General features: G+C 37.6%; 1 protein-coding gene across 3 annotated transcripts in view; it reads right to left on the reverse strand.

The window, feature by feature from the left end:
• LOC134533165 (class E basic helix-loop-helix protein 41-like) overlaps nucleotides 1-27269 on the reverse strand; it is a 192195-nt gene that overhangs the window by 14350 nt on the left and 150576 nt on the right. The window contains exons 1-2 of one of the 3 annotated variants that reach the window (XM_063370530.1): nucleotides 12391-14223; nucleotides 12078-12300 (exon numbers count right to left, since the gene is read on the reverse strand). The exons of 1 other annotated variant lie outside the window; for it this stretch is intronic. Coding sequence is in view for 1 of the 2 variants with exons in the window: in XM_063370529.1 (XP_063226599.1) it covers nucleotides 19489-19639 (151 nt within the window). In the remaining variant the exon portion in view is untranslated. Of the gene's footprint in view, nucleotides 1-12077; nucleotides 12301-12390; nucleotides 14224-19488; nucleotides 19640-27269 lie in introns of those variants that run through there. One more of the 3 variants, XM_063370529.1, reaches the window with a different exon arrangement.

The raw sequence follows: 27269 nt of genomic DNA on the forward strand, positions 1-27269 counted from the left end.
GAAGCTCTGCACACCGTACGTGCGCCCAGGTAGGTGGCTTTAAGGGGGTGCCTCCCATTTTAGGTCAAGATTTTATATTCATAGTAATTACAGATAAACTTGTAGACTTTTTGAATTGTTTGACTAGCACGAAATGAAAAAAATATACACAGCGCATACTTTTTGCATAATTAGCTGCCAAAATTACTTCAAGAAAGGGTTTGAATTTCTTTCAGAAAATATTAATTCATTTTACCTGGCATTTCAAAATTCTCAAATTTGTTACTATTTTGACAGCCAAGAAACATGAAATGAGTTTTTGTGATAGAAATGCAAACGTAACCATATCATGGAGTAGCCAGTGGCATTGCAGTTAAACCTAAAAAGTTTCAGTTCTGCAGTAAATGAAATTCTCCTTATTTGTACAACCCAAAACCGTTGGAAATGTAACTTTGGCAGCTAATTATGCAAAAAGTATGCGCTGTATATTATATATATATATATATATTTTTTCATTTCGTGAAAGTTAAATGATTGAAAAAGTCTAAAAGTTGATCTGTGATTAACATAAATATATAATTATGACCTGAATTGGGAGGCACCCCCTAGTGGATATTACGCCCGTCACACCGTGAAGAGGAATTGTCTGTTCGTCGCCTGGCAAAGGTTCTTCTTTGTTCGGCACACGGAGGCGAGGCCCCCGAGACCTGTTTGGCGCGCCGAACTCGGAGAGGCGCTCCAGGGATAAGCCACGTCTGTGTGCAGGGCCCCGCAACTAGAGGGGGGGGGGGGGGGTCAAGCGGGGCATATGCCCCGGGCGCAAAGCTGTGGGGGCGCCGAAATCGCCGGCTTGCATTATAATTCCTACTACAACTGGTAACTGGTAAAAAGTTTTTTTAACTTGCATGCCAGGAATGTCTAATCTGATTTACAATATAACGTCTCAAAATATTTAATGAACAAGTCTAGTGATTATACGGACTACTTTATGGACATAGTGGGTTCATGCATGGAAGGTACAGTAGCACAGAAACTGTTACATGTAGGTATGTAAAATGCTTAAATAGCACCATTTTTCCGTGGGAGGGCCCCCAAACCCCCCGCTTTTTGGTGTGGTATGTGCAAAAAAAGAGGGGGGGGGGGCATGAATCCATTCATGCCCCGGGTGCCAGAGACTCTAGTTGCGGCCCTGTCTGTGTGACTACGCAGATACTTGATGAAACCGATTTTTTGTCCAGCTGATGATCTCCGCCATTTTGGCTGGACGCCTAGCACATCCGGGGGGGAATTGTAGAGTTTGCATAGTGGAAAATGTTTCAAAGGACTGTTTCATGGAAGTGACTGTTTTTTAACGAAGGAAATTCCAATTTATAATTATTAACCATCATCACGCATGGCCAAGCAGAATTGCAGCAATTATTTTTGGGTTTTGCAATATGGCGACGGTGGAGTAGAGCGTGACTTCAACTACACGTCACCGCATGCCGTCTTCTGACAATCTCCATGGGCTGCCCCACACTTACAAAAAAAATCGCTACTCGATTATAAAATTAAATTATAACATTCTTGCAAAATTCTCTCTATTTTTACTTTTCAATTTATGAAACATAAGACCCTTGGTTTTAGTGAAACAACATTCTGTTATTTGTATTCACGTTACACCAAAAATAGATGGAATTTGGCCAACACTTAACTAGGTTTTCAGAAGCGAGACCGCTCTGTTAATCGCAAACCTCAAACGCACACAGGAACGGACTAGACTAGAAATATATAGATTTATTTTCAGTCATTTCATTTTTAATACACCGCAAGTTGGATAGTTTTCGGAAAAAAAAATTATATATATTTTTTTTAAGATATACATGTATGTATCTTTCGGTTCATTTGCCCTACAACTTTTTTTTTGCGTTCTAAACTTACGAAGTCAAGTAAACATCTACAGTGATAATTACTCTGCAAGTTGGACCCCCCCCCCCCCAACCCAAACACAATTCGGCACCCTGGGCACAAGCCCCGTCTCCGTCTGCCCCCCCCCCCTTCCCAGAAGTTTCGTCCCTGACCGCACACATTACCAAAATTACATAAATTGAAAGCAATTTTGCGGAAGAAAATGTGACAATACTGAATCAAATCAGCCCTTTAAAGCGATTGATTTTTCAAACCACAGATTCACAAACGTTTGAAATCCATGTAATTACAATTGGATTCGCTGTTTTAATGAACTTGATATATATTTATAATTTATGAACTATATATATTTATGTTTTATTTATTTATGTTCTAAGAACTTTATTTATGTTTTAATGCGATTTATTTTTCAAGCCACAGTTTGACAAACGTTTGAAATCCACGTAATTACAATAGAATTCGTCGTTTAAAAAAAACTTTATTTACAGGTTTACCTTTCTCATTTAGAAAAAAAAAATGAAACATTTGTGAGCTGTACAGCTCGATGAGAAAACGAAACATGGATCGTACTGTTTGTTCAGTTTATATGTAGCGAATACGTTATTCATGTGAACAGGGCACCTGAACAAATTGTGGTGCGCCAGCTGATAGGCAAGATTCTATCATGCTGTATTAACAACTGCATAGTTGCAACCGTTCCACGCATGGCTTTACGTTCCGTGTTTAATTTATTTAGAAAATTTTAGATAAAAATATATCGTGTTTCTGCTGAAAATCGTCAGTTGATCATTGTAAAGCTTCAAAGTCAAGTACCTTTACAGTTTTCATTCGACGAAGAACATTTCTAATTGCAAATTTTTATTTAAATGCACATGTTACGAGTACATATGCCCAAATATTAACCAGGCACGTTTCAAACAATACGTCAAAGGGAATTTTTTTTTAACTCTTGTCAAGTTTTATTATAATAGAGCCAGATCTAAAATTAAAAAAATATATATATGCTTAGGTTTACTTTGTAAAATAAAAGACAGTCGCTGACCTAATAAAACAATGTACGTGATCTCTAAAGGTTTAGCACGCTACTTATCCAGTAACATACATACATACATACATACATACATAAAATTCCGTTTTGTAAAATTGTTAGTTTAAGATTTTACTGCGGGGTGTTATCTTTTCCAAATCTAAATTGAATAGATCCAGGCTATCAATCCAGAAAAATAAGAATACAGGCTATTTTATTTTGATGAAGATTTTGAACAGGCATACACTAGATTGCAGAATTTTTTTTCCATTTATGTTATTGCGAAACTAACACCTACTGTGCCTGGCTACACGGCAGCATCACTGGCTCAGGTTTAAGATGTGGCGAGTTCGACTCTGACAGCAGTCACTATTTACTACCACAGAGTCCTTTTTTTTTTAAAGTAGCATATAACCAAGAGGACTTTCGAGTTGTGTAACAGTGAAACTCTGTACAACAATTTTCGAATAAAATTATGTTCATACTCACAGAAACTCAGTTATCGCCAGTGATTTGTAACATCTAACCTCGTTAACGAGCAAACTCGTGTGTTCTCATGTTGCTGAAACACTAATAACTCGATAATCGGATCCGAAATTTAAAGTAAAATTCCTTTAAAATAATGCCGACCGTGATAACTACAAGCAAACAGTGTTTTCAACAACATTTCAGGACGTGAACCAAAAGTGCTTTCCGCACCCGCCGCTGGAATTCGTTGCCGGGGGCAGCTATGTGGCTTTGTGAACTTTGTTTCGCGCCATCCGCCACAGATGGCAGCACCGTGGTTGTTACACATTTCCGTCGCGTTCACAAAATCACTCCCACCAAAAGCCGCATACAGAGAGGTAAGATGTAACACATTAAAAAATAAAACTAGAATAAAATTAATTATTTGCAATGAAAATAGTGAATCGTGAATACGATTATCTCCCAGTTAGAAAGACAACGTCTTTTAAATTCTGCTTCGCGTGACCTGTCTCAGACTTAGCAGTTCTCAAAATAGTAGGTACCAGTAGCGCCCATTCCCCAACTGCCACTTGCAAAGCATCACCTGGTCGCATAAGGAACTCCTGTGAAAAATTTCACGCTTGTAGACCCACCGGTTTAAGCTGTGCGTTGTCTGTCAGTCAAAGTCAAAAATTGTATTAAGTGGAGTTGGGCTTATAAATTTAAGTGAAGCGTCGAGAGAAAAATTATAATCAGCAAAAGCAGAATTAAAGTTTATTTTTGTTTTTTTGCTGGACTTTTTCATAACCAGTCCTACAGTTTCCTAACTTTTTCGTGACCTGAAGGCACCTTGTAGAAGTACAATCGTACTACTTTCGATACAGGTTACATGACACAGGCTACAAGCAGACAGTTGGAGCACAGTATTGAGTCTTAACGAAGGCCTAATTTTTGTTGATGAGCGCGGGAAGAGTGAGGATGAAAAGGAACGGGAAGGTGGGTTGTTCCAAGTTTGGACAGCTGAACTCGCTCGAAGGTCCGATGTCGCTTCACGACACTTCCCACACTAGCGCGCGGGGCTGCTGGTCTCGGAGGGTGAGAAAGAAGACAGGTCGAGGAAACATTAGCGACTACAATAAAGGTATTTACTAAAGACAAGCGATGGGTTTCGAACTGACTTGTCTCCGATATTCGTCACTTAGTCAATGTACATACAACTCATATTAATAATTCAAGTTTTTTTTTCCACTCATCCAAAAGCTTTTCGTAAGTCACTTAAAATTTATATCAAGTTACTGTTTTGCCTATTTAAGGTAAATTTAGATCATTACTATTAATTAAAAACAAACATATAACATAGATTAATCAAATGTCAAAGATGGTCAAGGTCAGTGAAAGTTCAGCGTCAAAAAAAATTGGGCCACTGAAAAAAAATATGATCACAAAAAACCACGTCAATAAAAAGTCACGACAAATCACACGACCTACACTTGAATAATGTCAAGTCACCAAACATTCAATGCCAATGGAAGGTCAGGCCCATGACCATGAAAGACCATGTTGTCTGAATGGTAAAAATAAACAAAACTCGAATGACAAAGGTCAACAGTATGTTTAAAATTACCAAAAGATCAAAGGAAGGAGGAAATCCAGGCTATGTCTAGTTCAATGAAAGCTAAACGTCGAAGAAAGACCGATATAGTCGCAAATTTAGTATTAATTATCTAGTTCGTAAGTTGGATAACGCCAACAATTCCTCAATTTCTCGATAAACACAGCATGGTTATATATGTTGTTGAAATGTAAATTATAAAACACGAATTAAAAATTTAAAAATATGTATTTGATTCCTGAAGTGAACTAAATAAATTATTTTATCTATTCACATTACATTTACATTATTTTGGCATTCTTTGTAGGAAAAAAATCTGAAATTGTATTTAGCTCAAAGATTTTTTATTTTAATTTAAAGTTTTTCAGAATTAACATGCATTTGTTGTGACTTTGATGATACTTTTTTCTCGCTCATTTTTACATTGTCCATTACATAGAGTTCCCATGAAGCATGGTGTCATATGGAAAACTGAACAAAATACTTTACTTCAGGCAACCACAATCTGATGGTTTACTAAATTTCCAGCCTTAAACATACTATGTAGGCTTAACATCTAATATGCACTACGAAAACTTTAACCACCTAGATTAATAACTTAATAACTATTGAAAAAGAACGATGTAAAAATGGATTTTTTTCCTCGTTGAAGTGGTTGGCCACAAGGAAACGTTTGGCCTATACCAGAGCTGTCCAAATACAATCCAAATGAGGACAAGTAACCATAGAACAAAAATTGTAAGTCATTAAACTTCTATAAACTGACTGCAATTGCCATAGAATGAGAATGACAACTTATTTCATTAAAACAATTACTGGTTACAACAGATTATAATTTAAGGCGCCCGCCTACCTGGGAGCACATCCCGAAATTTCACTCGCTGGCTGAGCGACCTTGCCGGGCGACAGCGGTCGGTACTGGAACTAGGCGGCTGCAGCAGTGTTCGCACAGCGGGAGTGCTATCCATTTCCCCCCTCCAAAGGAGAGTCACCACCGTAGTAGGGTGTTTCCAAACCACCAGTACTTCTGCTCTCACGGCGGAAAGAAAGACAGCTGATACCGCGTGCATGCTCCTCTCTCCAACCTCTCCCCCTTCCAGCTCCCACACCACCGCTCCTTGGTTGCAGACGGAGCTCTTATTCCAAGGCTATCCATTTCATTTACGTCTCGCGAGGACCTTTCTGATTGTTGATTTATAATCGTATGAGCTACATGTAGTCAAGATGTTAGACTATGAAGCGTACGGATGTCACAGTTTCTCCAAACATAATTAATATTATTTAATAAAATATATATTTCTCCTTTCCAAAGAATAATTATATGTGTAGTAAATTGGTGAAAACATGCAATAGGAAGGACAAATTCTGTGTAAGTGGAAGCAAGTTAAATAAATTGTGGTTTTTTCGTAGATGAGTTACTCATATTAGAATAATCATTTTATTTTTGTTTATAATGATCAAAAGTAGGTTATGTTTACGTCGAGCGATATATTTCGTACAAAATATCTAGTAGTTAGTTATAATAATGAACTCTTTCATAGTAAAATATTATTCATAGCGTCGAGTTGCGTAATATACAATAGAAAAAAATACAAATTAACATTATTCAGAACCTAATAGTTGTAAGTACAGTTATTTCACATATCCATGAATGGTTTGAAAAATTATATTGTAATCATTTAATACATTTCATTTATTTTTAACACAGTGTAATCTAGTGAGTAATTGAAAACATTTATAAGTGTATTCATGTGTCATTTATCCTATATAAGACAAATACAGTTGCTTTGTTAATACAAACAAAAGGTACAATGTGTACTAAATACAACGAAAGCCCTTCAATATTGTAATTTTATTACAAGTTACCATAAGAAAAATTTAGGCGAAAATATAAAAAACATGGATAAAGGTAAAACTATAACTTTTAACACAAAAGTTTTAAATGAAATATGGATTAATAAAATATAAAAACAAATCGTTTGACAAAAAAGGGCCCAAATTATCTAACTACAGCAACAGCACTCGCGCGTCTCTAGATTTTATAATTCAATCTAGATATTAGCTTAAATATTATAGTTGTATCAACTAGTTTTTAAATTTAAGTAAATATTAGTTTAATCTATATATGTTTTTTATGAATTGTAATATACGTGTCTCGGCTTTTTACTATTAGTTGAACAAGTTTGCTAAGATTGACAATAGGCCTACGCTCTAACAAAAATTATTTATGATTGCCTTTCAAGTGTAAAAGACAGCCGAATAAATACAAAATTAATTACGAGAACTAGTTATAACAAACAAAAAAATTTAAGTTGACATAATATCATGACACACCCACACATACCAACACACACACACACACACACAATGATCGCACTCAAATTATTAAACAACAGTTTCAGTTCAGAACTGGTGTAAATTAAGTTACTGACAATATCTTACTTTCCGACGTGTATCATCGAGTATTTTATTAAAGAATCGTTTTAATTTAAAATTCATGGACAAACAATTCTGATAACGTATTATCTTTGTATTGCGAGCGAAACTGTAGCATATTCCTGAGACTCGCACTGCATCAAACGAAGTCCGCTTACCCGCGTGAAATGGGCTATCACAAACTCGCAGCTAATAGTGAATCGTTTTCAATTATTATTACGGCGGCATTCATAAATTTTCCATTTTTTTTAATTTTATATATTTACAATGAAAGTTCGAATGGAAATAAAATTTTGTGTAGTGGTATTATATAATAATTTTTTTAATTCATCAGCTATACAATGTTAATTTTCTAAGAATCATACCTATTTGAGACTGCCTAGAACATATTTGTATTTTTATGCTGTCATTTTTGTGAAGTTTACTTAAAAGTAACCTTAGTTCAAACAAAATCTAAAATGCTTTTGTATAAGTTAAGACTTTAGTATTTATAAAAATTTAAATTATTTATAACAAATTCATGAAATAACAATATGTATAAAACATGTCCACAACAAATATACACACAGGGGAAAGAGCGAACACACCAAGTTCATTACTCAGTTGTAACAAATGTAACGGAATTAAACAATAAGTACATAAATGTAATATATGCAAATGTATAGTTAGAAATAAATCATATGTGACTATGTCTTGAAAATAAAAATCCACACTTCAACAAAATACAATTTGTCAAGAAACTTTTGTTTCAAAACTGTGTACATTATTTTTTTATGTCACGCACAGGTAATCCTTTCGGATATTGCGGATCCACAAGTTCAGGAAGCATAAATTCTATGTAAAAGTCGTTTAACTTTTTTACCATTTTTCCTTCCCAAAATGATTTACTTCGCTCAATTTTTTGGACAAGCATGCCCAAGGGAGTCCACACTACGAAATAACACGTCTGTCTTTGAGCAATATGCATTTGTCCCTGTACTTGATACATATACCTGTCGTCTTCTTTCAGGCGTAGTTCCCCATTTTCAAGACGACAGAATTTTATTTTATTTTGTTGTATACCCTCTTTTGGAGTAAGGCGTGATGCTGAAAAAGGGCACTTCACCTCGACAACTGAATCTTCGCCAATCAGACCATCCGGGGTAGCTGCTAACCAAGGCATCTCTTGGTCAACAAACAATCCTGATGCTGTAATCGTTTTGCCGAGAGTTTTTTCTAGCTGTTCTAGGGCTATAGGTTCTTTGGCCAATCAGTATTTTGTGGCGACCGATCCTTGAAATCTGCTGTAAATTAAAGATATAAGAGTTTTTGATCTTGGTGTTGATGATTTCAATTTACAAATACGGCCGAAAGAAGATGCTGTTAACCGTTTAGAACGTTCTGCCAACCAAAGCTGAGAGTTAATTTGAGCTGTAGTGTTAGCCTGAAGAGAATTTCTTTCGCATTCATCAAGGCTAAGTTTTACCAAAAAGTTTTGCTTTTGTCTTTGGAATTATTCTTTAGTCATTTCAGGTTCTGCATTCACATTGCCATAGTGACAATCTGGCCCAGTCATTACTAATCGCCTACGTTTAATTTTTTTCGGTTTTTCTTGGAGCCGCTTTATCCTTTTTTCTGCAGATCTTTGTTTGTTCTGTATGTTGCTTTTACAGAAAAAAAACCTGGGCTTTTATTCCTCATTTGTTTTGTAATAAGTTTTTGTGTATCTCCTTTAGTATTATGTTCTATAACACAGAGATTACTTCTTCTTTCGTACCCACCACGTAGTGAAAAGTTTACTCTTTTTCCTCCGACAAATTTGCAGAGAACGGAGTTAAACCTCTCCACGTCATTGGTAGAAACATTATGAATGAGGCTACTGGCATGGTGAGCGACGAGATTCTTTGCTGCCACTATTTCATCCCACATACCAACCGATTTTAGGTCCTCTACTACACACACTTCACCATCCTTTGGCCCTTTGCAAAAATAACCTCTTTCGTGACATTTCCCATGGTCTCCGAACACATGAGAAGGCCCATTGTGGATATCCTTTGTTAATTCATTAATCTTATCTCGCTAAAGGCAAATTTTCAGTACTTCTGTGCTTAATAGCACTTGTTACTGCCACACGAAGATGCAGTTGGTGGTCCGAATCATAATACGTCTCGCCACTAAAGGTACAGAACCAGATGCATTTCTGGTTTTAGATGCAATATCTCTAAGCATTTTGTTGTAGTTTCTGATTATGTGATTTTTGGATTCAATTTTTTCAATGTGAAAGTTTGGTCCGTATGGTTGGCATGCAATGAGCTGCTTCATTACGCTACTGTCACCATCACCTGCACAAAACAAGCACAATGTTTGTGTATCCATACATCAGTATTGTTTTAACAACACATAAATTAGTATTTGTGACCTACTACTCAGCGGCTCAAATGTTAGAAAGTACGCTACATTTGTAATGTATGTAACGTTGAACAGAAACAAAAATGCATTTTAAAATATTAGTAATATAGGCTTATGTTTCAATGACAAATGAAATTTTAACATTTTCTAGTTCCTTAGTGCTAGGGGGTAAAAAATTAAGTGCATTTTACTTTACTGATATAGCGCTCAGTAAAAAAGGGCCATAAATATTTACTTTATTCACCTGGCAGGGAACCCACAAACAAAATGAGCGCAATTATATGAGCTGGCAATCTAAGTAGTCAGATTATTTAACAAGTGAAAACAGTGGCAACAATTGAGCGGTATTTCCATAATTATTGTTACAAATATTATAAGTATAATAGGTATAATCATATTACAATTCCTCTGTTAATCCAAAAACTTTTAAGCCTTACATATGATTCAAAATTAGCCCCTTTGCAACGCAAGCTGGCACCCAAAACAATTACACCGTTATTTGCTGGCAGCCTCAGTATGGGACGATCATTATTTTGGTACTGCCGATTTCAATGAAAATGTGAACTCTACCCTCCCACAGATTACAAGCCAATAAAAGGTTATAGTGAATTAATGGTGTATGCGACAAAAATATTAATGTAAATAATATTTACATCAATATGCACCATATCAGAGTGAATTTCTAAAGATACCTTCTTGTAACTTGTAAATCATTAGAAATGGGGTTTATGCCAATTGTTACTGTCGGAATCATACTGAAAGTAATTATAGAAACATTTGCAGTAATGTGAATTTGACGTTCTTGTACTTTATTATAAGCAGGAATTTTAGGGGGCTACAGCAAAATAAAGAAGTCTTCAGCAACCATAACAGTTCTGTAAAGATGCATTTTGTCATGTTACAAAACAGGTTTTGGGGAACTAGTCTTCGTCGTTCTTTGAAAAATCTAAGGTTTTTCTGGTTCTTCAGTCCAAGACCTGGAATTGGTCAGATTAACAAAAACGTACTATGCTTTGGAGGGCATTTAGTCAATGGGTTCATTGAAATACAAAAGTGGATGCAGCTGATAAAATGTTTGAAGACAGTTCTGCTTTGAATATTTCAATGCCAATGTTAGATAGAATAAGAAATCTTTCCACGGTAAAATAAATGATTACATTAAACATATATGTAATTGGACCGTTCTTTATTTAGACCACATTAGTTATTGACAACTCAACAATATACTTATATTGAACCACCGTTAAGAAGAAAGGTAACTTTAAAAATTAAATTCCGTTAACTTCTGTAAATACGTTTAAACGGAATATTAAATGTTTTTTTTCTATAATAAATAACTAATATCTTACACCTATTAGAATAGGTTCACACTTTTTACTTCCCGTATATTTTGTGAAAACATTTAACCCCCTAACAACATTTTTTAAGGACAAATAGCTCAAATATTTAGACTAGTTATCTCATTCACGAGTCATAAGCAAAGTCAGTCAATATTACACGCATAACATAGGGGATATAGGCACTAGTTGAATTTTGGATATTACATATTTTTTAAAAAGGGTGCAATATGAGCTATCTCCTGAAAAAGCTTGAGCAAAGCCGCGGAATTTTAGCTAGTTGGGTTAATAAACACAAATAAAAACATCCAAAATGTTTATTTTGCGATTGTATGCAAAAATAATATTGATACAAGGTATAAATTAAACACATTTTTTTTGGAAATAATTCTGGCAACATAATAGAAATATTATAGTATTTTAGGGCGGTTTTATTATCGGGAATTAATTAAATGTTTATCTGTAAACCGTGAAATTGGAAGTTAAAATTTAGACTGTATTCCTTGGTTACTGTACAATTATAACTTTATAACGTTTAAATTCTAGATTACTATAAGGATACACCTTAAAACTAAATGATATTCATTGACAATAAAGTTTACTTGAGTTTGCCCAATTTGTAATGAATAACGAATTCGCTAACATGGTTCAAAAGTCAGAACTAAATTAGTGTCATTACCATAAAGGAAATTACATTCTCACAAAATAATTTCCGTTACATATATTCATATTTACATACCATTATAAACAGCATAGAAAATTAGTTTTGTTACTTTTTAAGTTAACTGTATTCAGAGAAAGATGCATAGTTGCTGAGTTATAAGCCTTAATGATATATGTTTTCCCTTATATTCCTTGCGTAAAACATGCGCGTGATAAATTGAAACTAACAAAAAAAAGTAATTTATAGAGTTAAGATATCTTGATATTTTCTTACACTTACCTATTATTTTGTTGTATTTCAAGTTATGCATTGCGACGCTGCACCGGAAGCCCTCGACTATAATATCAGCTTCTATCGCAGTGGATGACTTTGCCCAGTTTTTGTAGCAGACATGGGTATTCACTTCCTCACCCTTGGAAGAAGCTCGGGCGCAAATACAACAGTAAGCATTTCTTGTGCTTATAAATAAAACTTTTCTGTTCTTGGCACCAATGATACATGCCTGGAAGCAAAATAAATACACGATACAGAAAAATATACATAATTCACATTGCTTAAACAACAATAAGAATCAGTAAACTGACTAACATACCACTCCTGATAAAGCATTGAAATTGGTTCCGTAAGATCGTTTGCTCCATGCGCCATCAGTTATTACAGAGATAACCGGTATTCCAGTTTCATCAACCTCCCCTGCTTCGAGGGCTAACTCCATTTCTTATTTTCCAGCTGATTGCATTTTTTGCCAGGCAACTTCTTTAATGATTTCCGATAGATTTCTTTGTCGTCTTTGAAAAGTTTCTTTTGCCATGCATGGCATCTCTAAATTTGAAGTAATGTCTTTGAGTTGAGTAAATCCTTGACCTGTTAGTAACATACTACTCACCCAGGAATCATTAATATCCATCCATCCATTGTTTGTTTGTGGAGATTCCGAAAAAACCACACATATCACATTCGAAGTAGTAAGTACTTTCCATCCCTTTTCTCTCTTCTTTAAGTAACACCATATTATCAAAGCTACAGTCAAAAATTTTACTGTGTCTACTTATTCTTGCTACTTCTGAAAACATGTGATTTATATCAAAAATACGACGCCCCTGAATGATTGTTCGTACTGGTGTGGTAGATGTTTCAGGAACTAATACAGTTGCATTTTTTCCACTTATTTCTGTAGATGCAGGATACTCTGACAGGCCATTGCTATTGACTTCACTTGCTGGTGATAACGGTAGAACACTAACATCTGATTCATCCCAATAATGGTCAGGTATGGCAGTGTGATTTACTTGACTTGTAGTGGACAGGTCACTGTGCATGTTACTGCTCTTTGTAGGGTTTGTTACTTCAATTGACACATCAGGCCAATGAGAGCAACCTGGTTGAGTGTTTTCCAAAGAAAATGTTGTCAGTGTGGTTAGTTGGATGGGTGATCTGAAACAAAATGTTTAATAACATATTACAGCCGTTGTACAGCAGTGTCAAATCTACATTGGTATTTGAGTACGAAGCACAGAACGATCTCCTTTAATGGACTTCACGACGCAATGGGCTATTTAGAGAATTAATGTAGAATAAATTTTATTCAAATTAAATAAGCTTGGAAAGATGAAGTTTAATTAAAGTGTAAGGTGCGTATAATGAAAGGTTAATGTTGTCTGCGTGACCAGCGTGATAGGCAGACATATCATTCCTTATCATACAAAATATTTTATAATCATTTTAAATTAAATGACGGCATTATAAGAATTAATTGAAAAGGTGAGAAGAAACTGCAGCATCTGAGTACATTCCAAATTACAGCTGTAGTTTAAGCACTACCAATCTTACAATTCCAGTCCGGAAAACTCCCTGCCTGTTGGGGCTTACGATCCAAACAAGGACCTCCAACACCGAAGGTTAGTGACTGATATTTAGAGCACTATGTGTCTTTACGCATATTATTTATTTGATGGTACTTCAGTCAGTAACTTATCTTCGGTATGTTCTTTTCTTAATTTTCACTAATAGGCAAGAGACGATCCTTGATAATAGACTTTGTGTTCATAATCATATTGACTATTTATATCATTAACACGTATTAATTTATCTATTTCTGCAGCAGATGTATAAGTTGTAAAATAAAAATGCACCTATATGTAATGTTAAAAAGGCATGATCAAATCAAATTCTCACGTCAGTAACGATGTAATAATCAAATACAAAAAAATGCTGCTTACTTGAAATAGAGCCGTGTGTAGTAGAATATGGCTTTACGATTTTAATATTTTCGTAGACGACATAAGTATTTAAAACTCAAGTAAGCGTTCGTGTGTGGACCTAAAATATTATATATCTACTTAATTGTGTTGAAATATTATATCATATTTAAAAATAATCATTAATTTTGTTTTCTAAATTAATGTTTCATTTGTTTTCCTTCAAATGGTTTTAATAAATTCATAGACTTTTTAAAATCTTCATCTGTTCTGCCCCTTACTTTGACTCGTGAAAAACCCCCTGCTAATTTTTACCCTCACACATCGTAACAAATTCAACGTCAAGATCACTCATCTCCAAGAAATACAAATATGTTTTCTTACCCATCACGCGTCTTCGCATAACTGTTGTCACAGCAGTCACCCTGCAGATCGTCGGTGCAAGGGATACACGGATTTTCCAAAACTGCTGTTTTTGCTCTATCACAGTTCTTAATTTTCTTGATCTTCTGGCTTTATTAATTTTGTTCTGCGCCAAATAAAAGTTTAGGTAAGTTAACCACAAAAATTTAAATGAATATACAAATTGTAAGTTTTCCTGTACTTTCGGGCAGATTTATTATAATATGTAGTATAGGTAACGTGACCATACGTCCTACTTTGGGCGGGACAGTCACGCTTTCAGGCTGTCTGTCCCGATGTCCCCAGCGAGGGCAAAAATTCCCCGCTTTCGCAAACAAAATGATAATTCAACATACCTAATGAACAAAATATGAACAATTGACAAAACACAGTTAAGTGTCGCAGTACTGAAAGCCATTCAGATTACCAAGACTAACATCAACAAATCATTTAATTAGCTTCATTCCTACTTGAAACTAGACCCGATATTTTGAAACAGATTTTTTCCGCCGACAAAAACAAAACTTCCTAGACGTATGATGTCATGTCATAAAGGTTTATTTGATTTATCAACTCAGCTGGCTTAGTAACTCAGCTAACATGGAACTAACTTCTAATTAGTAAAGTCCAAGCTCATGCTATTTTGTATGATATTGGTGTGAAGGACTACAGAAACCAGCCAAAAAAAGAAAAAGCGTGGGCTTAGATAACATATAGTTTTTCGGTAGAAGAAGTTGACGGTAAGTTAACTAAATATTTATCAGTTCTGAATGCAGTTGCTCCGAGTTTTTGGCTTGGTTATTTAAAAAAAATTGTACTTTTTAAATTATTTGTAATCCACATATTACCATTTGCCGAAGGCCAAATTGAAACTTCGTCGGGTTATTTTTGTCGTGGTATTGTGACCCTACGCTTTTAAATCTGTCGTGCTGGAACGCTGAACGAAGGTTTGTCGGACCTGTCGTGTCGGCCTCGCCGTGGTATTGTGACTCCAGCTTAATACAACATAAAGTTATGTAATAAACTCTATCTCTATCCTTCTTTACGAAATTCTGCAGACGTCCTGCTCTGACGGAAAAAAAAATGGCTACAAGGAAATGCGTTCCATTTATTTACTGATCCATAAAAACTTTTATCATCGACCTTCTAACTGGTAAATAGCATGTAATAGCTTCGAAAAATTGCACTGTAAATTGGTTTCAGTTGTTTATTTGTATCGCGGTGAAGCTTTACCGTCGCAACTACGCGATCATTTGGTTTCGTACCATTTTATCTCGTTTTTAACTTTCACGCTCTTCTATCTACATTGTGAGTTGTATTGACCTAATACATATACAGTACAGGTTTAAAAAGTTAAATTTTTACTATTGGTATCTTCTCTTACACAGTTAACGAAACATATACATCCATCAAACGTGACGCATTTAACATCACTCGTAATTCTGTTTTATATAACTTCCTGCATTACGCCGGTTAAACTAGCGAGAGGATTATATTATTTACTAAAACTGAACTTACTGCTACTTGCACGCCTCGTATTCGAACTCAGAGCCTATTGCTCCCGCGCCATAACCGACTACGCTATCGGAGACCGTCTGTGAACACAAAAATGAAGTTATAATATAAAAATTAAAAATAAATTAGGAAACACAATAGTAATTATGTAAAATTATACCTCGTGCCGTCGAAATATCTAACTTTCCCTTTATTCCAGATATCAACCTATATTTATTTCCCTTTCTTCGTTCGTCGTCGACAGCTTTCATTTTAAAAAAAATATACACATATATATTCAAAGGAAACAGCTGAACATAATGATGTAAAATAAAAACAATCCGGCCACGTGCAGCGACTCCACCCCGCAACTGCGCTTGCTTACTGCACGCCCTGTGTCGAGAGTGGAGGGGGCATCAGGCGCGCCAACCTGACTCATCTTTCACCTCCCCCCGCGGAAACGAGCAGATTGCTGTTCTACGGCTGAGAGCGCGCCACGTGATGGACTGCCAACAAGTGCAAAACATGCCGCAGTAACACAAGTGCCTCTCGGAATTCAATGCGGTGACCCTATAATTTTATTGGTGTATATTTTGTATCAAGGTCCATTGCATGTCTCTATATTAGTGCCACATACATCCCGTGAATAGTTTGTAAGATACTGCAGCCTGAAAACCCCGTTTTTGGCCATGTTGAAGGATTCTAAAATATGTTTTTTTAATGAATAATTCATTTCGAATTAAAATTAAGCCTATACCTGAAGTGTGTGTTCTTTTCGTACGGAAACCAATTTCGAAAATTTTCCATAGCTTTCTGTAAAAATGTGTATTTCAAACACTCTGCAATGTTGTACACTTGCTAGGTAGGCGGGCGCCTTAACGAAGAGTTCACTTAAACTAAGGTTCTTCGTTAGCTCCAGATAACTGGATCTTCGTGAAGACTACACCGAATTAAGATTTACGAGTGTTGTGTCCTTTTCCAAACATGATAAAGAAAGAAACCTCAGAACCCTACAATGTACTAAAAACCCTGGGTAAATTGTATTCACAATTGTTCGTAAATTTCAAATGAAACTTTGAGTGAATACAACAAATAATCAACAAAAGGAAAACAAATCGTAACCAAGTTAGCTTATTTTTACTATATTACAACATGAATAAGCGTTTAAGGCAACAGACTATAAAGAGCCGAGGACCGTCAAGAAACAGCTCTGACCTATACGGAGGCTCAGAAAAATAGCTTTGTCTCCAGTAAAGGAGGAAAGGAGTGGACAGAGTTAGGAGACAAATAATAAGTCTATGAAAATTAGCTGAGGCGAATAGAGAAATTGACGTAATTGGTGAAAAGGACTGTGGAGTTGTCATAGTGGATATTCCACAATTCGGTGGGATGAGGCTCTTAGTTACTGTTCATCATCGACTAGAAGCTAATTTTCCTCCACGCAAGCAACATTTTTCACAAACATCTCTATTTCCCCCACATATTTTCCTCTCAAAGAGGAGGGGATCATGTAAACGAGAACGGCGGCATTTCAATGTCACATCTGTATGTTCAAGGTCAATCTCGCCGTAGAAACAACCTTTCCCCGCTTCTCTTACATACTCCACCATACTCCGCGTGACAAAACCTATACGTGTAACTTCAAGCATTTAGCCAAAATTTATTCGGAACGAAATCTTACAATGAGTAGTCAGCATTCATCTACAGATTTTTTTTGTTCCTCTGTGCCATTTCTAGAGTTACGTTAACTTGTACAGTCTGTGCGACCGCGGTCGCTAAACTATGCTGGTTAAGACTGCGAAGTACGTACCGAGTTCAAATTCCGGCTACGTGTGGTAGTACTTAGATGCGAGCTGATACCAGTTAAACACGTAAGCCAGAAGCATTACGATCAGAGTTCCGCTAAGAATCAGGGGCGTTAGCAAACAAAAAAAAAATAGAAAACGTGTTTATGTGTCACCAAGCAGAGTAAGCAGTTGAAGACTCTGTCTCACGCGCCGTGTTGGTCATAACTATGACTGAATGGATTTTCCTGTAATTTTTTTCTGATACTAGTTCTCTTGTACTTGTTGCTATGTCACAAATTTTCTCGCAAGGGTATTACTAAACGAAATTTTCAAACAGGAAAAGCGATAACTTGCGTAACTATTTACCGCTAATAGATAACATTAAAAAATATATATTTTTGACAAATTTCTTTCAAAGGGGCATGAGACCGAACCGTGAAATTAAAATGCAAATAAAGGGCGTACAAAAGGAGGGGGATGGGATCATTCCTCCCCCCCCCCCCCCCCCCCCGGTTGGGAAAACCTAAAAAAAATCTATCATTCTTACCAACAAAAGGAAATAATTTTAAAGCGAACAGCAGGTAAAGTGATGCTATCTCTCCTCATCGAGATGAAATTCTGCGCACGCTTCCGGCTAAATTACCCAGATCCCGACGAGAAACCTGACTCAGCAATTCCGTGGAGCGGGAGAAAGTGGGAGGACAGGACCGCCAACCCAACGGCCGCGGCGGTCATACGCTCGCTGCGGGGCCCCGGCCGTGCGGAGCGCGTGACACCAATTTAGCGCTTCAATTGAGTAATCTCGTGTTCCGTCCGCACCGCCGCGCCGTGACTGAGGGAACAATAAAATACGGATTAGGGGGGGGGGGAAGTGGGGAGGTGTTAAAATTGTTCCGCCTGCTCGACCGTGCGCGCATGCGCGATCGGCGCCAGCACGCGGGCTGTCCCAACAATAGTCGCGCGCAACAGTCTCGTGACATGACACGTGTTCCAACAGCTTCTCGTCCGCGTTGTTCTGGAAGATTCCGCCGTGTTCGTCCGCCATCACGACGCCGATACCTCCTCCGAACCAAAAAAAAAAGGGGGTGTCAAATTGAATCCCCTTCATAGAATTTGGTATTGTCAGTTCAGTTTTAAGCACTGTATTCATCAGACGTAGGAGGATGGGACCCCAAGTTTAAAAAGAAATCGCAACCATCACTGAAAATAGTATGTTACTGTGTGACAAGCCACGTCGCAAACGGCTACTACTGTAGGTCCATATGTGCTAGTGTCAACAGATATGAAAGTTTTTTTATATATAAACATGTGTTCAAATTTTTTAAAAAAATCACCTCCTCCCTCCAAAATAATTCTTGTATCTCCCACTGATATTTATCTAAAGTATATTACTTGCATTAATGTCTACTAACACTTCGTAGAGTTTTTCGACGATTCTATGTAGGCACACTAATATTTTAGCACAACCTGATTACCTCACCAACTAATCCTTCAGGAATTTCTGGATATGCCACTGCCGACCACCTTTTATTAAAATATCACATCACTAAGTAGCCACACTTTCCGGTTCACACGCTGGCTTTCGGGGAAAACGAAGAACGTTGAGTAGTTTTGTGGATTCCTGCGGAGGGAAAAAAACGCGTTGCTGGTGCCGTACTCACCATTTCCGGAATGAACGAATCCACCGCAGCACACCCGAGAACACGCGAACTTTAGAGAACCACGGCGACGACTGCAGGAGCCCTCGCGCGGGCTTCAGAAGCGCCACCACTCGTCGGAGTCCCCGGGTGCCGAAGACGTGCCATTTACCTCTTTGTTGTGGACACTGCGCCTCCTGCACGTCTTGCCCAGGTCGGCGCCGGCGCTGCGCTCCTCCTGCTGCGGCTGCTGCTCGAAGTCGCTAGCCAGCAGAAGGTGCTGCTCCAGTATCGTGGCGTTGTGGGTCACCATGTTCTCGCATCTGTGTGGGCGCCAGCGCGCGCGCGCAAAACTCGAGAGGACGCCGGTCCGAAACACCTTCACGCGACCGCGGCGGACGACCGACTGAACCACCCCCCTCCGCCGCCGGCAGCCTTTATAGACTAACCTGCCGCTCCGCTCACGTTTCTCTCCACACGCGCGCCCCTTCGGGCGTCTCCGCCGTGGCTCGGCCGCCTTCGTCGCGCGTCACGTTGCCCGGCGGAGCGGATTCCAAAATTCCTCTCCGGCGGAACGGTCGCGCGGGCCACTAAGAGTTCAAAATTCGGGTCAGTAAAACCTCTGTTTCAGGGCTGAAATAGGTAAAATCTGTTCAAGATAACGAACGTATCACTTTTCCGGCAGGTTCTTTAGCGTATATACGTTCAGACTTAACAACCGAATAGTGCAATATTAAATATAATAATAAGTTCTTACAGTACCAAAGTAGCTAGTTTGTTGTCAAAAATAATTTTCTTAATTTTATAAGAATGCTTAGTTGTCAAAGTCTGAATGTTCACAGAATCACATGTCAAAAAACTGGCCCCTTATCTTGAACGTGTACTGAATGTTATATCTCACTACTTTGGGAATATACAGCCTTTTATTTTTTTCGTGGGGGAGAAATGTGTAGCAACCCTAGCTTCTAGCTTACCGTGGGTGTTCATGAAGCCTGCTTGCACAGATAGTCCAAATTACCTTTTAATGGCACTCACGTTATTTAGCTACTTGAGCTTGTTCCGACAAAGGAAACCTTTTACTTTGAATTAGATTTACTGATTAATAGAATCCCTTTAAAAACAGATAACTGTTTAGTGTTACGAAAATGCATACAAATAAGGTATAGTACCCACCCTATTTACTAATTAAAAGGTATATTTCCAACCTTGTCTACGTTATTATAAATATTATTCGGTGATATGTTGATTAGTTTCTTTTAGTAGTTTCTGGTACTTCTTTAAAAAATAGTTCTAAACACTGATTTATTAAGAACGCATAACTGCCATAATAAGTACTTTAAGAGGAAAGTGGTGAAATAATTTTCGTCTTATTTTCTTTTTAATCAATCGCCTGTCAGAGGGCACTCGGTGATGTTCTAAATAAAATGAAAAAAAAAAAAACAGCGGCGCACCAATCGAAACATTCATTACACTTTCAGTGAGATTATTGGCATCGTACTATAGAGCATTCACGCTGATAGGAAAATTTAAAATCAATTTCTGGAAATATCCCCATTTATAACCGCCCAAAATTTAACCCTCGTAGGGCCTGACAATACACCCATCCTATTTGACAGAAATTTACAAATAGTGTTTACTTAAAGAAAGCTCTGCCAAGACATTTAAATGTGTTCAATTAATCGTAAACAACTTAACGCTTTTAATTGCTGGAATTTAAAATTATTTCTTTAAATACCTACCGTTATGAGTAGGAATTTTTCAAAGGTTTTATTTTATTTTATTTTATTTAATTCGCTATGAGTTCAATTTGTGTATACAAGTACAAGATTTTATATTAAAATTCACTTAAAACAATAAAATATAACGTTTTGATCTTCGGCGACTGTATGTTCGAACCTAGCCTCTCAGAACCTTAGATACTGGCAAAATTGTCAGCAACCTTATCACAATAATACAATGCAATATCTATGATGCAATGATAGCCGTCGTGTCATGCAACACACATTACTTCTGCACAGCTGTTTGTTGTTGCTCTGAAAGTGTTGACAGATTTGGCTCTATCAATGGTATTGCCACTTACATAAATAGCTGTGGTGTTGTAATAGGAATGGTTGCCTTTGAGGTCCCGTTCATTGCCTATAATCTTCTGTGCGAAATCTTTATCTTAATTTTATTTTGTGTTTCAGCTAATAACAATATCTTTAAGTCCAAAAGAAGACCTGCGTACCTCAAGTGAATGGCCAAACACATTCCAAAATCTCCCTATTTTAATTTCAAATCTTAATAACATCACAAATTCACATTAAATAACAGCTTACATTTTTATCTACTTAATAAAACTCTAACACTGATTGACAGAGAGACAACGCACAGCTTATACCGGTGGGTCAAGAAGCATTAAATTTTGCTTAGGAGTTCCTTACCTTACACAACGTAGGTAGGCACTAGGCAATGGTTTTTGAAAATTCGCCCCCCCCCCCCCTCTCCCCAAAGGGAGGTAATAGGGGATGAAAGTTTGTATGGAAGGTTTTCATTTTTGAAGTTATAAATATGGATATTGGTGTTAAGGCTTTTGTTTATAAATAAAAGGGTATTGTATTAGCGCTTTTGGTAATTCATTAAAAAATGAGGACCAAATACTTTCCCATCGGGCACCCGGCTGGTTATATATAACTTCTCAAATATTGTGTAGCTAATTACTGAGTTATATTTGTCATCGTAACGGAGTCACACTGTCAGGTATAGCACTAAAAAGAGAACGCCCTGACGGGCAGCTGTCAGAGGGCGGATGGGGGGGGAGGCTTGGCCCGGTCACGCGCGGCGGGGCGGGACACGTGGCGCGCCGCAGGGGTGGCTAGCGGGCTCTTCGCGGTGATCCCTCCACGCTGCTCCGACAGGCTTCCTTGTGATCCGCGGCACTTGTGGGCCGCGGTGAAATTCAACCACGTCAAAAAGCCAGCAAACCACTGAATAATAAATTAACGTGTGCGTTAAATAAATTATTGTGTCGGTGAAATATGACCCCCCCCCCCCTACCAGTTTTTTTTTAATTCCGCCAAAAAAAATCTCAAAAAAAAAATCTGAAAAATAAACATTTCTCTAATTTAAGAAAAAAAATTCCTGATTTGAAATAAAATTTCCCGTTTTATTCCTCAAAAATGCCAACGGCTTTAAAATTCCTAAAAGTGGCTTAAGAGTCCTAAAAGCAAGCCGCCATAAGCCGCTGAGGTCATGATCTTAACAATTAGGATGCCATGGCCGCCATTTTGAATTGTTACGTAACCGTTTCAATCTTCGTTACGGCTTCCAACTTGATAATCCGTATTTTTTATGCTAAAAAATAGGGAATTTTTTTTAATTAATCAAAATCAATTAATATAAATCATTCTGACAGTTGGATTATGACGTCACGGCCACCATCTCAAACATTCGTATTTTGTATGCTAGGAAATCGGGAATTTTTTTAAGAATAATAAAAAAAATAACTTTTAATAACAAACATTCCGGTATTTTGGATTATGATGTCACGTTCGCCATCTTGTAAATTAGTAATTATTCAGCTAGAAAATTGGGGAAAATTTTAAATGCATTAATCAAATTTTAATTATAAATTCACTTACGTCATGGAGCTCGGAGTCCTCGATTCGAACCCGGTGAGGGCAAAAAAAAAAAAATAACGACAGATCCTTCCTCCACGGTAGCACCGACAGACAGATCTACCCACCACTAATGCCAAGGTACATATATATCACTGGTTAGTATAATGTCATGTCCTCCATATTGTTTTAATCTGCTGAAGCCCGCCAACTTGTTTTAGTCTGCTGGAGGCAACCATCTTGTTTACATCTACTGGAGGCAGCCATCTTGTTTTCGTCTGCTGGAGGCCACCATCTTGTTTTCGTCTGCTAGAGTGCGATACCGCATTGACAGTTTAATTTTTACCCGCTAGAGTGCAGTAATCATTTTATTACTGTTACGCCTGCCATTTTGACATTTCGGCGCCATATTGGAAATTCGTAATTATTTAGCTATAAATTCGGGAAGGATTACAAAATTTTCATCAAAAAAACACACACACATATATATATATATACGAATAAATTCCTCCCCCCCCCCCCCCCCCAAAAAAATGTTTTACGTTTAAAAAATTATACCACGTCAGTATTCAGACTAACTGAACATATATAGATACAGAAATCTCATATCATTAGGAACATCAGAGAGGGTTTATAATCTATTAGAAAATTGCACTACAAACTATTATACAGAAGACGTCTATCACTGGTGCGTGTGTTGTATTTGACTTCACGTGTGATGACGCCGTACTTGTGTTTGTACACAGGTTATCCTGTTCTGCCATGGTTTGTGATATGGATCACGGAATGACAACTGCTGAAATTCACGATAAGCCTGGCCCCCAAATGAAAATAAAGTTGCATCTTATGAGGAGAGTTTGTAAACTGTTGGAATCTTGATCTTATTATCACATTCGCTTCAATCATGCAAATCCTTGAAAATCTTCGTGGTAGGTTTTGGCTTTCTAGCTAAATATGTCCTTTTATTTTCGATGTGGCAATTTCAACCAGTCGTAAAAAAAGGGCTGATATAACGTATCTGATGAGCCAACAAGAGGAAAATATAATTAAAGCACATTCCAGACACGTTGTGAATCCTGAAAAGACCAGGCATGCATAAAAGATGTTCGAGCTGTCTTGCTGGAGCAATCGTTGGACTCTCAAAGTGTGTGAGGGGGGGGGGGGGGGAGTACCAGAGGGGGGGGGGGGGAAGGAGTTGGAGTAATGTATGAACATGTGACGAGCAAACGTGAGCGCAGTTCGTTCTGGATTCTGTAACAGAGGTTTATTATCTGATCGAGCGACGCGTGATTCTCGAATCTTCATGTCATCGATTTAAATAAATTGTTTTCGGTGTATACTGATGAGAAGGAAAAAAAAAGGGGGGAGTGAAGGGGGTTTATCTCACCCTTTTCTCACCTTCTGGAGACGTCTTGCGGTTAACAACTGCGCCGCCTGTGAGGCGGGATGATAAGTGCAACACTAGCTGGTGCTTCTAGCGCGGTATCGCCTCTATGCGCAAGGCTCTGAACTGACACGAAGTCTTCTCGTCGTGTACAGGGCAACTAATGAGATTTGGGTGATAACCATAACATTATATGGCGGAGAAATGAAGATAAAGGTGTAATGCAACTTATTTCAGTGCTTTCAAGAATCTGTACTGGATGTTTTAATCCCTAAATATTATTCTGAAAACATGCGTTTTAGCAATCTTTCACTATTCTTAAAATAGTTTGTAAAAAAAAAATTGGTTGTCTGTAAAGTCGGTTTACGGACGATAGTTTAACGTGACAACGTCATAATAAAACATTGATGAAATGATTGCATACTTTTATGAATAAAATTGAATCATTTTTTTGAATTATCACTACTTTCTTTGTATGGATACAAAGAAGAAATGAAATTAAATCTTCAATTTAATTGATGAATTTACTTTTATTTGCACTCATTAATTCAAATATGTTTATTACTTTAACGAAGAGATTATTTTAACTATAACTTTTATACATGTTTGCTATTTAACTTCTTCCGATCTGTGTTATTCTGTTAAGGATAGGACGATGATAGGAAAAGTAGGAAACGAATGGGAGTGTTTCAAGTTTAATGTGCCTCGAAAAAAGTCAAATCGATGGTTGTTCCAATCAAGTGGAAGAGAGATATATGCTGCGCAAGCGTACAATGAGCGTAACGGGACACAGCGTAACGGGACAATGTGCGTAACGGGACACTTTTTCGTGCGTGCAGCCGGCGTTCATCGATTTATTAGACGTTGTCACGTCGGCGAGCATGTCCGCTAGTGTATGGGCCGCTTTTATCCCCGCGCGACCAGTGGCGGTCCCAGTTTGACTCCCGCCGGCGGCGCTCCGGCGCAGCGGTGGGGTCACGTGGCGGACGTTGCCGGTCGCTCCTGCTGACGCATGCCGCCCTCACTTCAACCCCAAAGTGTGCGCGGGACTGCTGTCCGCGGTTGGCAGTGTGCTCTCGCTGTACAAGAAGAACTGCCCCCGTGTTCACTCAAACAAATATTATTATTAAGTTGTTTTTGTTCAACACAGAACAACTCCGTTCATCCAGGGAAAAAAAAATTACAGGAGCCATGAACTGGCTAAACGTTGTACAGATAATTTTAATTATTGATTAAAAAAATCGGGACACTTTTGTTTAAGAGAAAAATTTCCATGAATACATTATAAATTCTTCGTATGGTGAAGAAACAACAAAAAACCATAGTGTTATAGTTATACATAGTACATTTTTTTTCTATATTGATTGACTTTGAGTGTATTAGTCCTCTGCTTATCCTAGTTATGTGCTCTACGTTCGTGTTGATGTAGTGTTTGTGTATTTTACTGTATTGATTCTTACGTGCCTGCCTATTAAAGGCTTTTGACTGTTGTCAGGCACTTAACTTGTAAATAAATAAATATATAAATTATGAAACCCCAGAAGGAATCCGAGGTATAGGCCTATGTCATAGAATTCACTTCAAAATTGGTGGAAATTAACTGATAAAGTTGTAGACACTGAATATTTGTGAGCTCAAGAAAAGCCGTTATATTTAACCGTTTTCAGGCAGATTTTACAATGCAGAATTCAGCATCAGCTGAGAAACTTGTACAAGGTCGGTTTCCTCTGCGGAGATCGTCGTCAACTGGTGCTCCGGGTTCGACGCCACGTGTCAGCGCGAGAGCTCGTCTCGTTCGCCTCACAGCGCTGCCGGCACCCTCGCGGCAGGCCAGCGACGGGAACGAAGCGGGTGCAGGGATTGCTACTTTTAACAACTGTGCGGCAAGCAAGTTGCACCAGAAGGTAGGCGGGCGCGATGCCAACTGTCCCTGGCGCGCAAGCGTTGCAAAACCCGAGACGATCTTGCACCAGCCGTGCTTTACTTACGATTATACATTTACCAACAATTTCTTCTACGTCTGCGAGTTATTAACACTAATTTTCTTTACTTTTTTAATGGAACAGAAATATAAAATTACAGATATTTGTATTTATGTACATTTACATGACAATTGCATCACTACAAAATAGTGTTCGCAGTAATACTGGGTTCCGATTCTTTCCTGAGCATTTATGCTTTGTGTTGTCCCAGTACCTCCAATAGTTAAAGTTATATGCAAACCGTTCCTGCGCACATTATAAGCCCGATACAACAAAATATTGTCCAATATCCGATTATCTTTTCCATGGCTTCAAAAAAATTCTTGAATGAAACATCAGTTAAAATATAAAATTATGCCTCAATTTTCATAAGAAATACTCCGAATTATCTCGAAAACGTATTTCATATATGCAAAAATAACCATAGCCATGAGTTGTACAAATTTAAATATATTTCTTGAAGTATTACGTACTATTTATTGGCGACTGGTTTCCAAAGGAATCTTTAGTAAACGTACAGAAAATGTTTTTTTTTTTTCCGTGTACAAAGTAAAGCAGTGTTTCATGAAGGAAAAAGATCTCAGTTCCCCAAAACGTAGCAAATGTTTGTCTTGGGAAGCCAATTGTGTTCCTATGTGCCGTCGTCGTTGTGTTCTCCAGATTATCTGTTTCTATAGCATCGTTGGGTCCGTCTGTTTTGTCGCTGTGTTGTCTAAGGTTGTGGTTTGTCTGTATTTTCTGTTATTGTTATAACTGTCTCGCCGTTTGTTAGCCCACTGTGTTTTTCTGTGTTGTTATATATTTCGACTAGTTCCTTCCACGGAATTCCCTGTTCTGTCTGTGCATTCATACATTTGACATCGGCTGATTTTGGCTTGTTTTTATATTTGTGTTAATGTATCTTCGTCTTTCTTGTTCATTCTTGTGGTTTCTCTATGGCATACAGTGTTATAAATAACGGCCTGCAAGTCAGCCAATGAGCAGGTGGAGT

The sequence above is a fragment of the Bacillus rossius genome, chromosome 6 (assembly GCF_032445375.1).
Source record: "Bacillus rossius redtenbacheri isolate Brsri chromosome 6, Brsri_v3, whole genome shotgun sequence".
NCBI classification, from domain to species: Eukaryota; Metazoa; Arthropoda; class Insecta; order Phasmatodea; family Bacillidae; genus Bacillus; species Bacillus rossius.